Source organism: Schistocerca americana, chromosome 6, assembly GCF_021461395.2.
Source record: "Schistocerca americana isolate TAMUIC-IGC-003095 chromosome 6, iqSchAmer2.1, whole genome shotgun sequence".
In the NCBI taxonomy this organism is placed as follows: domain Eukaryota; kingdom Metazoa; phylum Arthropoda; class Insecta; order Orthoptera; family Acrididae; genus Schistocerca; species Schistocerca americana.
Genome location: NC_060124.1, coordinates 66,641,719 through 66,654,413, shown reverse-complemented (window position 1 = coordinate 66,654,413; position 12,695 = coordinate 66,641,719). Strand labels below are relative to the sequence as shown.

The window sequence follows — 12,695 nt, the reverse complement described above, 5'->3', positions numbered from 1 at the left end:
GTCGCGCTGACCACTCAGCTACCGAAGGCGGACGAGAAGGGAGTGAGACAGGCTTATCCCCAATGTTGTCTGATCTGTACATCCCCGATGTTATCCAGTCTATATGTTGAGCAAGTAGAAAAGGGAAAAAGGGAATTCAGGGCGAATAAATAAAACTTTAAGGTTTACTGATAATATTGTAATTCTGTCAGAGGGGCCAAAGGGCTTGGAAGAGCAATTGAATGGAATGGAATGGATATTGTCTTTAAAGGAAGTTGTAAAATGAAAATCAATAAAAGTAAAATGACGGTAATGGTATGAAGCAAGATTAAATTAGGCAAAGCTTTGAGACACTAACAGATGACTTTTGTTATTTGGACAGCGGAATAAGCGGCTGTGTCCAAAGAAGAGAGAATATAGTATACAGACTCACAATAGCAAGAAAACATTTCTGAAAAAAAGAACTAAATGTGCTATGAAGCCTTTTCCTAAGGTATCTGTCTGGAATACAGCCTTGTATGGAAGTGAAACATGGAAGGTAAGCTGTTCCAGACAGGAAGACAATTGAAGATTTTGAAATTTGGTGCTACACAAGAATGCTGAAAATGAAGTGGATAAGCTGAAAAACGAGTGAAGAGGCACTGAATCATAATTCGGGAGAAAAGAAATTTATGGTGCAACTTGACTGAAAGAAGGTACTGACTGATTGGTCACATCCTGAGGCATTGCAGAGTTATCAGTTGTGTAACACAGGTAAGTATAGGGGTAACAACTGTAGTGGGAAACCAAGAGATGAACACAGTAAGTAAATTCAGAAGGAGTAGGTTGCAGTATTTACTTGGAGATGAAGAGTTCTGCACAGGGTAGACTAGTCTGAAGAGCTACCTAAGTAGTCTTTGACAGAAGATCACAACAGCAACAGTTGGGTAGTTATGAGCTCACAGTGTCTGCTTATCATAAACAGGCCTACTTGCATACTGTTCTATTATGTGTGCTATTATACTATAAATTGCTCATTATTTATCATGTTACCTTTAATATTTTAAGTAGTTGGTCTTGTTCCATGAGTAATTTGTTTTAATGTTTATAGCTGTGAGCTGTACTGAATCGACAGTGAGTTCTCTCAAACCACCAACAAAGCCACCAAGACCTGGACCTCCACCTCCACAGCCACCACCTCGCAGAGACAGCATAGAGAGCACAGATCTTTGACATTGGTAAGAATGTAGGGACATTTCGAGGTAGTGTGTGTCTCAGTTTTATAATGGCAGTATTTGTGTGTTCTCACAAAGAGAAGTTAAATGAAGTAACTGCAACAATTTTGTAAGTAATCAAAACGTATTTGTCCTGGTGCTGATTTGATTTCTTTGCTTCCTATTGGTCCCTGCAGTTACCCAGCTAGTCAGATTCACAAGTAAATTTCCATTTCACTTTAGCTATTGTAGTGTGCCCCTGTTAGATGTATACAGTGCATCCAGCAAAGGAGTCTGTAATTTCAAAATTAAATAAGATCTATAAATGATTGCAATGAAAGGTATGTTTATTGTGAAAGAATGTTATATGGAAGCTAAACAGAAGTTTCAAAATAGTCGAAAAGCTGCTAATAGATGGTGCTGTAATCGCACTACCTATTACCTATAAATAGTGTGCCGCAGCTCATAGCAATTAGTTCCACCATTGAAACTTGAAAGGAGGTTAGCATACTGGAGGAAGAGGTTGAAATCATGTATTTCATTTAACAACATCTTTTTTTGCTAATGGAATGCCATGGTTTGGAACGCAGTCCTAAGGCAATAAGGCACAGTTTTCAAATAGAATTTAATGTTCCAAAAAGACCCAATGTGAAAACCATACGCAAGCTCTTCACCAAATTCCAATGGAAAGACAGTGCGGCTTATAATAGAAGGGAACATTGGCCCCAGGCAAACTGTCGTTCCTCCTGAAAATGTCACCATGGTTTCTGGAATTATTCAGCAAAATCCAAGGAAATCCGTTGGAAGAATTGCAGCAGAGACTGGTTTGAGCTTTCCAGCACTCAGAAGGTGTAGACGCAGGGCCAACACATTTCCATTCAAAATATGAAGCCATCAGGTCATACCTGTACGAGCTGTGTCACAGAGGGCTGACTTCACGATTCAGATTCTCACAGTGATTGATAATGAAGGATTTGGCATTGGTTACTTCTGGTTCACAGATGAAGCTCACTTCCAAGTGAACGGAGTTGTGATAAGCAAAACTGGTGATTTTGGTGTTCTGAAAACTCCCATTTGTCTGAAGTGAAACAACCGCATTTCCCCAAAGTTACTGTTTCGGCAGCAGTATACAGCACAGGCATTATTGGCTCTGTTTTCATGCAAGAAATGATCACTAGTGCACATCACATTGCAGTTTTTGAACAATTTGTCACCACACCAGGCACTGAGTGGTTCACCCAAGATAGGGCTAGACTACGTATCACCAATGATAAATACTGCAGAAATAGAGTCATTGTGTTGGAGTATTGCAAATTTACTGATGCAGGGTTGGATTGGCCTCCATATTCGCCTGATCTGACTTCTTGTGACCACTTTTTGTGGGGCACATTAAAAGGCACTGTCTACAACAACCATCCTGCCATTCTGGACGATCTAGAATCAGCAGTCTTGTGTGGCATCTGAATCCATTTCGAATGAGACACTGCTAGATGTGATGTCAAATTTCATTTTTGCTTTGTGCTGCCTCCATCCAGCGAATGGTGGACATTTCAAAAACACTGTGGTGTGCTTGCAGAGGATGAATTTAGTTATGCATGCTGATACTGTACAAACTGCACAGTGTACAATGCCATCAGTCATCAGCTTTTCGAACTGTTTTGGAACTTCTGTATAAAGTTCTTACAGCTTTTACAATAAACGTACCTCTTGTTGCACTTGTTATTGATCTTAATTTCTGAGATATTTAATTTTGAAATCAGGGACTTCTTTGCTGTACCCCCCCCCCCCCCCCCCCCTCTCTCTCTCTCTCTCTCTCTCTCTCTCTTTCTCTCTCTCTCTCTCTCTCTCTCTCTCTCTCTCTCTCTCTCTCTCTCTGTGTGTGTGTGTGTGTGTGTGTGTGTGTGTGTGTGTGTGTGTGTGTGTGTGTGTTCGTGTTCAGAGTAGAGTTTGTTGACTTCTAGTAGCTCTGAACAAATCCACATGAAATACAATTATCTTGTGACTGTGCTACTGCAAATTAATTGGACTACTACAGCATTGCAGTGTTCAAAATACTTCAACAAATGAATAACCTTCTCAAGTAAATCAGAAGTGTTTCTTCTGGAATAATCTTTGTATATTATCCACTAAGATACAACAACTTCTTCCATCCACAATTTAGAAACACAGCATGACATCTTCTTCTTCTTCTTCTTCTTCTTCTTCCTCTTCCTCCTCTTCTTCTTTTGAAGGGGCCAGCTAAGGACCATGATCCTGGTGTGGTTGTCTTCTGTACTCACCATCTGTTTTGACCTGTCACAGAATTTTTTTCAAGGTCTTCCTCTCCTGACTCTCTAGTTTATCTGTCAAGCCTTTCCTGTTCAGATTCAAGCATTCTGAGGCATATAGGACTTCATGGCGGATAACTGTTTGGTAATGTTTTAGTTTGGAATTGTAAGGTAGGCATTTCTTATTATAGATGTTCCTGGTTAATCGATATGCTAATTGTTACATATTAATCCGAGTTGCTAGTGCCGTTCCTTCTGATAGATTAGGTTCCAACCATTCTCCTAGATACTTGAATGTGTCAACTTTCTCTATTTGACCTTGTCCCAGCTGTAGTTCGCTGAGAGTATCACTGATGTTGGAGAGGTATTTTGTCTTTTCTAGTGACAATTGAAGTCCTACCTTGGCAGCCTGGAGTTTTAGCATATTGAGCTGCTTTACTGCTACTTCCACTGGGCTTCCTGTAAGTGCCAGATCATCTGCAAAGGCTAAACAGTCTACCACTAGTGCCTTCTGTTTGTTTCCCAGGTAAATACTGCTCGGTCTGTTTTGTACTTCCATTTCTTTTTGCCACTCTCTGGTCACCTTGTCCAGCGCACTGTTGAAGAGAAGAAGTGAAAGTCCATCTCCCTGTCTAACCTCCTGTCTTCATCTCAAAGCTTTCTGAAAGTGTTCCTGTGAACTTTACTCGTGACCTAGTGTTACTCAGGGTCTTTTGGATAGGGCTGTGGGTTTTTTGGTCCAGGCCAGTTTCCTGCAAAATTCTCATAAGGGTATGTCTGCCTATTGTATTGTATGCTTTCTTGAAGTCAACGAAAGTAACTATGTACTGTTTATTTGCTAGTTTAATTTGGCTTCAAGTTAAGGATCTGCTCAGCACAAGAACATCCTTTTCTAGAAACACCTGGATAATCTCCAAGTTTTGAGTCCAATTTTGTTCAATAATGCCTTAGATAATATCTTATAGGAACGTATCAATGAGAGCCCTCTATAATTGTTGATGTCAGTCAAATCACCCTTCTTGGGTAAGGGATGGATCAGATCAGATGTCCAGTCATCTGGTAACTTCTCAGTATCCCAAATGTTCTGTAGGATATCAGCCTGCTTCCACAGCTCTGCAACTATAACGTCTTCTCCTGGTGCTTTGTTATTCTTCAGGGACTGAGTTATGTATTTTACTACTTTTTCTGTTGGAGAGTGAGAGTTTGTTTGTCTGGGACTGTCTTGATAGATAAAGGAGGTTTTAGGGGACTCACAGTTGAGATTCTCAAAATATTTGGCCAATATGCGGCAGTTGTATTTGTCATTATAGGCTATGTTTCCATCTGGTCTTCTGAAGTGTGAGCTGGGTGGGGCATCGCTTTTAAGGTTTCGCTTGAAGGTTTAATAAAAGTTTCTAGTGTTATTCTTCTTGAAGTCTTCGTGTAATTGAGTCAATTGGTCCTGAGTGTACTGATGTTTAACCCGCCTTGTGGTTTTGGCAGTTAGCCTGCACTGTTCTATGAATTACTCCTTATTTGTTTCGGACTTTTGTGAGCTCCATCTTAGCCAAGCTGCTTGTCTCTTTGCGATCGCTTGGTCACAGGTACTTTCTGTTTATTTAGTGGGGTGACTTCTGTTGTGGCTTTTACTAATTTGTCCCTTAGTTGGTCCCATTCTGTTCCATGATAATGTGCATCCACGCATCTCCGAGGTCACACAAAGTTTAATGGCCAAGTTCAAGTGGCAGCAGCTTGAGCATCCACCCTACAGCCCAGACACATCGCCCTGAGACCTCCGTGTGTTTAGTCTGCTGAAAAAAACTTCAAAGGGAAGCTCTTCAGTTCGAATGACGAACAGGAGGACACAATGGACGACTAGCTCCTGTCACAGCCACAGGACTTCTGGAAACAGGGAATCCTAAGGCTCATGAAACAGTGGTATACTTTTGCTTGGCCTCTGGTGACTGCTTTTGAATAAAGACTTTAATTATGACCACAGTGTTGTTTTGTACCTTTCTTTTGAACACCCCTCATACAGCTCAAGTTCTGAGATTAGAGTGAAATTGATTAAATTTCAGTATTCTTCTTCTGTTTTGCATCAATGTCACAGTGTTTTGTAATGTTGTGTGCAGTTATTTGGTGGTGGGCTTCATTACTCAAATTCAGGATGACAGCACAAGGAACATACACAAAGCCGACACAGGTAGCTCATCCTCACGGTGATATTGCAATTGACGACTCATCTCTCAAGAGGTGCGCTGACTCTCCAGGAATTTGTTACAAGCAAAAAGAGAGATAACAAACTCTCCAAGCAGATTCATATTCTCGATTACTAAATCGTTATATAGGTAAACAACTGCAACCATAGTATATCAGCTAGGTAGACATTACATTACATGTTGTGTTACAATTTGTTACCTGCTGTATCACTGTTAACCCCCTCCAAATTCTGTCCTGTATTTGTCCTGCCTGATCTACTGTCTTCAGAAACACAAACAGTTTCATATATTCATGATTATAACAACCTTCCTATATACAATTTCTTATGCAGGAGCATGTAATGCAGCTTGTGATGTGTGTATTTTGAATTATCTAAATGAGGTGTCCATAGTGTTCTTCTGTTGCAGATTTCAAGAGCTTGCAGGAAGCTCATCTGCCTTATACCAAATGAAGCATTTGTAACCATCAAAAGCATTTTTTTACGTTCATAATGTATATGGGTAATATAAAATATAAACGAAGCAAACCACAAAAAGATCCAGCATGATAGCAAAGACTCAGGAACTTTGGTGCAGACCGTTGTTGTACCCTTCTGTTTCATTGTAACTTGTAAATTAGCGATGTAACATATTGAACACAACTGAGGTTGGTTACTATAGAAAACTGTACCCCGACAGAATGTTAAAAGAACTGTATATTTATGAATGTAAAGTAGTTCAAATTTGTAGTTTCTTTGCATATATACTGTGATTATAATTTAATATCTTTTTGTAAAATACATCTCTTTTTGTGGATGTGTCCTATGCAATCTGACTGGATAACAGTATTTATCCTATAAATACTGAATGTGATATGTGCAATTATTGTCTTATATAAAATTTTATTTTGTATTAGTTTAAAGTTTCTTTTCTGACTCCCATAGTGGTTGTATTACACTGCAAGACTGTTTACACTAATGAATGTCATTTATAATGAGTCATTTTACACATTGTTAATTTAATGTGTATGGACATTTGATGGCTATTTTAAATTAAATATGGCATTTTTGTAGGGAGTAGGTCTTTTTAGTCATATAACAAATGACCCTTATGTAAACAATCTTAAAGAAGTCTAGAAAGGAAACTTTCAATAAATATTTTTGTTATGCATTTATTAGCAACTACAGGAGCTCAAAAAATTTTGTTTGAAGTGGAAGCTTGTAAATTTGTGTGTTTGTTTATTAGAAAAAACTAATTTGCTCATATTTCTTGTGTGTGGTTGAACATACCCAGCAATATCCTCCATCCTATCTGACTTCACTAATTCCAGAGCTGTAGTTAACTTGACAGGCAATGCTAATTCCCAGTGCGTTCTTTTAGAAGTACATTGTTATAGAATGTAATATTATGAAAACTTAAATTTAAAATTTTGACTTTAGGTTCATCTCAGGAGACTGTGTGCTTGCATAGAAAATGTGCTGCTCGTATATGGAAGTAATATCAACATTGCAACTCCAGATAATTGTGGAAATGAGATGTCACTTGTGAACTGCAAGAAGAGCCCAAATAAAGTTCATGCAACATTTATTATTTCCTCAAAATCCAAGAAAATGTTGGACTGGCGCACACATTCTACATAATTATCTGATTGCAGTTCCTTTCTGCACTGATAGTGATACCTTGGACAACTGCATGGTCCCCTTTGACCATGCAGTATTGCACAAGGATACCAGGTGCAAGGTAGGTTGATGGAGTCAACCGAACTGACAATCAACATGGCCTCTTTAAAAGGTAGCTCTTGGTTGCAAGGTTGAAATTAAGGATGATCCTATGATGAAATGAGTACTGATTAAGGTGCTGTCTCTGCCCCCCCCCCCCCCCTCCCCTCTGTGGCAGGGCTTTAGTCTGGATGTAGATAACAAAGAAAGAAAAAGCGAAAACAAGAACCTCTGATTTGCAGATTGCAGACTAGTTACGAGTGATACTTAAATCTGGTTGTTGAACAACATATTATGAGAACATATATGTTTAGACAGAAGACAGGAATAGCATGTAAGGTCAAAATTTAATGTGTGCTGTCGGTTAATGTTATTTGGATCAAGCTGATTCCAGACAGTGAAGGCTGATTTGTTGGCCAGTGAAGCAGGGACAGGGAATATTAGATGTTTGGGATGTTATTCCTTGACCTGGAATTGCAGGCAACATCAGATATTTGTAGCCTGAGGGGACTTTGATGAAGCCAGTTCCCAGCATAGCACATAACAGCTTTGGGAAGAATTATGCATACACGAAATTTTCCCTTTTGTAGGATCAGTAGCTGGCAGAAGTGGCACTGTCACTTTTGAGTTGCTCAACCTTGGTGGTGGGAGAGGGGTAGGGATTAATAAAGAAGCTGACCTGGCAGGTGTCATAGTTACTGGCCACTGATGTCCCACAAGCCTTCTGGATAACTATTCTCCAGAGACTGACAGTGGTAGTTGTTTTGTAGCATAAAACACTTCGTTTCCAAGAAAGAACTGATTAATTTCACTGTTAAGAAATCATCAGCTATCTTTAAGGACCATGTCTCTTAATCCATACTTCTTGATACTGTTGACTGGTGACATCTTCCTTGAAGTACAATGTGCAAAGAGTTTTAAAATACCATTCTGCTTTGTTGTTGTATCACTCCCTTTAAAATCGATAATTGTATATTCCGACTCTCAGTATATTACAAAGTATTCAATTTCACTTCATTTAATCAGTATAAGATATGCATCACTTTGTGTTCTGATATTATGAAGTAGTGAGCCAATATGTTTCTGTAAACGGAATAATATATTCTGAATATACATTTGAAAATTTAAGAGTAGAAGTGGAAATAATTTCTTCTAATTGAAACAAGTTTAATTTACAGCTTCACCATTGTACATGCCGCCTGAGCTTCTATTTGTACGGAAAAAGTGCCTTTCCACTTTGCTATTTTGTTCCTGTTGTTGAAAAAGTCAAGTATAGCATTTAAAGAAACAATTCTCTCTTTTTATTGTCTAAAATAGTACTATGGCCAACTTTTTTAAATATGTTATGTGCCTCTCTAAATACTAATGTAAGGACAATAAGCTGTTTGCTGAATACTCTGACAGTACTGTATGTAAAATGCCACACATTTATAAATTCTCTAGATTCCATGTCACTTACGAATAACGGTTTTATGATGGTTGTCCTTTGATATTGTTCTAGAATAAAGATGTGTGGTGTTAACATTTTGTCTTTATTTAGCAAAAAATCTCCCATAATAAGAAAAACCATCAAAATAATGGTGTATCCTCACAAAAACTGAGGTAGTTTTGCCTTGGACAACAGCTTTTGCCCCAAAACTCATACCAGTGTAAGTATTGCTTGGGACGAAATGTTAAATTAAAAAAAGAATTGTAATAAGAGCAGCAAATAAAACAGGAATCAGTTTGCAGTTTGAGTAAAAGACACACACACAGAATTTAGACTGGCAATGTAATTCAAAGAAAATGAAAGACACCACAAGAGAGATCAGTGAGCTAAGTTCCAGAATAACCACATGATTCCATAATGGTAGCAAGTGTGCATGTGGTGAGCAGTGGGTATTGTGATGAGCAGTGGGATATGTGATGTTGTTGTTCAGAATGCTACAGGTGGATTGTGAGCTGGAGAGCATATTCATAATGAGGAGAAAATAACTTCAAAATAAAGAACGTGTGCCATGATTGACCTCACACTTAAATGTCTTGTAGCCCTTTTTTCCGTATAATCCTCTGCAAAAAAAATTCTTGTGACCAATGTGGTCACACATTAATGATTCATTGTGAGAAAGAGTGAGCGTTACTCCTTCCAGTTAAGTTAATTACTACACCATTGTGGACTTATCATCTTGTGTTGCAATGCAGTCAAAGAGATTCTCAAAACCAAAATCAACCTTTTCCCAGAAATGGAGGCAGGAGTCTTTTCTTAGATAATCTGCTTTGCAAGACCTTATGACCAGTAGAAATGACACATTAATTATACATTTTTCTTCGCGTGTTTATTCCTAGCAGCGGGACTCAGCAAACTGCAGGTACACTGTCCATAGAGGTGTCTGCAAGGGGGGCATTCCCCCCCCCCCCCCCCCTTTCCCTTCCCTTCCTCCAGGAATCTGGAGTATAGAGTTTTTATTTATTACACAATTTTCACAAACTTCTGAATGTGATTTGCTTGCCTTTTAAGTGTCAAAGTTATCTACCTATAACAAGTACTGAGTGGGCTATATTAAGTATTTGTATCGCCTGTAAAATTTATTTCTTGTGGTTTGACTCGCCTCAGAGCTGACCAACTCATTTCAATCTAGGAATCAGGAGGTAAAAATAGCACTTCTCTTTAGAGTACTATGAGTATGAGGACAATATGGCAGTTAAACCACATTGCTTCATCTGGAAGAGTCTGGAATGAATGAGAGGCAGTCTGAATAGACATTCATCTGTCTTAAAGGGGGAAATATATAGGTATCAGAATGATGACATCAGCAGTTTGATCCCATAGAAGTTACCAAAAGCCGGCCGCGGTGGTCTAGCAGTTCTAGGCGCTCAGTTCGGAACCGCGCGACTGCTACAGTCGCAGGTTCGAATCCTGCCTCGGGCATGGATGTGTGTGATGTCCTTAGGTTAGTTAGGTTTAAGTAGTTCTAAGTTCTAGGGGACTGATGACCACAGATGTTAAGTCCCATAGTGCTCAGAGCCATTTGAACCATGTTGTTGTTGTTGTGGTCTTCAGTCCTGAGACTGGTTTGATGCAGCTCTCCATGCTACTCTATCCTGTGCAAGCTGCTTCATCTCCCAGTACCTACTGCAACCTACATCCTTCTGAATCTGCTTAGTGTATTGATCTCTTGGTCTCCCTCTACAATTTTTACCCTCCACGCTGCCCTCCAATGCTAAATTTGTGATCCCTTGATGCCTCAAAACATGTCCTACCAACCGATCCCTTCTTCTAGTCAAGTTGTGCCACAAACTTCTCTTCTCCCCAATCCTATTCAATACCTCCTCAATAGTTACGTGATCTACCCACCTTATCTTCAGCATTCTTCCGTAGCACCACATTTCGAAAGCTTCTATTCTCTTCTTATCCAAACTGGTTATCGTCCATGTTTCACTTCCATACATGGCTACACTCCATACAAATACTTTCAGAAACGACTTCCTGACACTTAAATCTATACTCGATGTTAACAAATTTCTCTTCTTCAGAAACGATTTCCTTGCCATTGCCAGTCTACATTTTATATCCTCTCTACTTCGACCGTCATCAGTTATTTTACTCCCTAAATAGCAAAACTCCTTTACTACTTTAAGTGTCTCATTTCCTAATCTAATCCCCTCAGCATCACCCAATTTAATTTGACTACATTCCATTATCCTCGTTTTGCTTTTGTTGATGTTCATCTTATATCCTCCTTTCAAGACACTGTCCATTCCGTTCAACTGCTCTTCCAAGTCCTTTGCTGTCTCTGACAGAATTACAATGTCATCGGCGAACCTCAAAGTTTTTACTTCTTCTCCATGAATTTTAATACCTACTCCAAATTTTTCTTTTGTTTCCTTTACTGCTTGCTCAATATACAGATTGAATAACATCGGGGAGAGGCTACAACCCTGTCTCACTCCTTTCCCAACCACTGCTTCCCTTTCATGCCTCTCGACTCTTATAACTGCCATCTGGTTTCTGTACAAATTGTAAGTAGCCTTTCGCTCCTTGTATTTTACCCCTGCCACCTTCAGAATTTGAAAGAGAGTATTCCAGTTAATGTTGTCAAAAGCTTTCTCTAAGTCTACAAATGCTAGAAACGTAGGCTTGCCTTTTCTTAATGTTTCTTATAAGATAAGTCGTAAGGTTAGTATTGCCTCACGTGTTCCAACATTTCTACGGAATCCAAACTGATCTTCCCCGAGGTCCCATTCTACCAGTTTTTCCATTCGTCTGTAAAGAATTCGCGTTAGTATTTTGCAGCTGTGACTTATTAAACTGATAGTTCGGTAATTTTCACATCTGTCAACACTTGCTTTCTTTGGGATTGGAATTATTATATTCTTCTTGAAGTCTGTGGGTATTTTGCCTGTCTCATACATCTTGCTCACCAGATGGTAGAGTTTTGTCATGACTGGCTCTCCCAAGGCCATCAGTAGTTCTAATGGAATGTTGTCTACTCCTGGGGCCTTGTTTCGACTCAGGTCTTTCAGTGCTTTGTCAAACTCTTCACGCAGTATCTTATCTCCCATTTCATCTTCATCTACATCCTCTTCCATTTCCATAATATTGTCCTCAAGTACATCGCCCTTGTATAAACCCTCTATATACTCCTTCCACCTTTCTGCTTTCCCTTCTTTGCTTAGAACTGCGTTTCCATCTGAGTGCTTGATATTCATACAAGTGGTTCTCTTCTATCCAAAGGTCTCTTTAATTTTCCTGTAGGCAGTATCTATCTTACCCCTAGTGAGACAAGCCTCTATATCCTTACATTTGTCTTCTAGCCATCCCTGCTTAGCCATTTTACACTTCCTGTCGATCTCATTTTTGAGACGTTTGTATTCCTTTTTGCCTGCTTCATTTACTGCATTTTTATATTTTCTCCTTTCATCAATTAAATTCAATATTTCTTCTGTTACCCAAGGATTTCTATTAGCCCTCGTCTTTTTACCTACTTGATCGTCTGCTGCCTTCACTACTTCATCCCTCAGAGCTACCCATTCTTCTTCTGCTGTATTTCTTTCCCCCATTCCTGTCAATTGTTCCCTTATGCTCTCCCTGAAACTTTCTACAACCTCTGGTTCTTTCAGTTTATCCAGGTCCCATCTCCTTAAATTCCCACCTTTTTGCAGTTTCTTCAGTTTCAATCTGCAGTTCATAACCAATAGATTGTGGTCAGAATCCACATCTGCCCCTGGAAATGTCTTACAATTTAAAACCTGGTTCCTAAATCTCTGTCTCACCATTATATAATCTATCTGATACCTTTTAGTATCTCCAGGATTCTTCCAGGTATACAACCTTCTTTTATGATTCTTGAACCAAGTGTTAGCTATGATTAAGTTATGCTC

The 12,695-nt window shown here is 39.1% G+C and overlaps 1 protein-coding gene across 5 annotated transcripts in view; it reads left to right on the top strand.

Moving 5' to 3' along the window:
• LOC124619710 (rho GTPase-activating protein 17-like) overlaps window positions 1–8,856 on the top strand; it is a 323,049-nt gene extending 314,193 nt beyond the window's left edge. For 4 of the 5 annotated variants that reach the window (XM_047146270.1, XM_047146271.1, XM_047146268.1 and 1 more), the window contains 2 exons: window positions 1,070–1,196; window positions 6,046–8,856. In XM_047146270.1, the coding sequence (XP_047002226.1) occupies window positions 1,070–1,191 (122 nt within the window). In that variant the 3' untranslated portion in view covers window positions 1,192–1,196; window positions 6,046–8,856. The remainder of the gene's footprint in view (window positions 1–1,069; window positions 1,197–6,045) is intronic. The other variant, XR_006980113.1, reaches the window with a different exon arrangement.
• The last annotated feature ends 3,839 nt before the right edge of the window (window positions 8,857–12,695 follow it).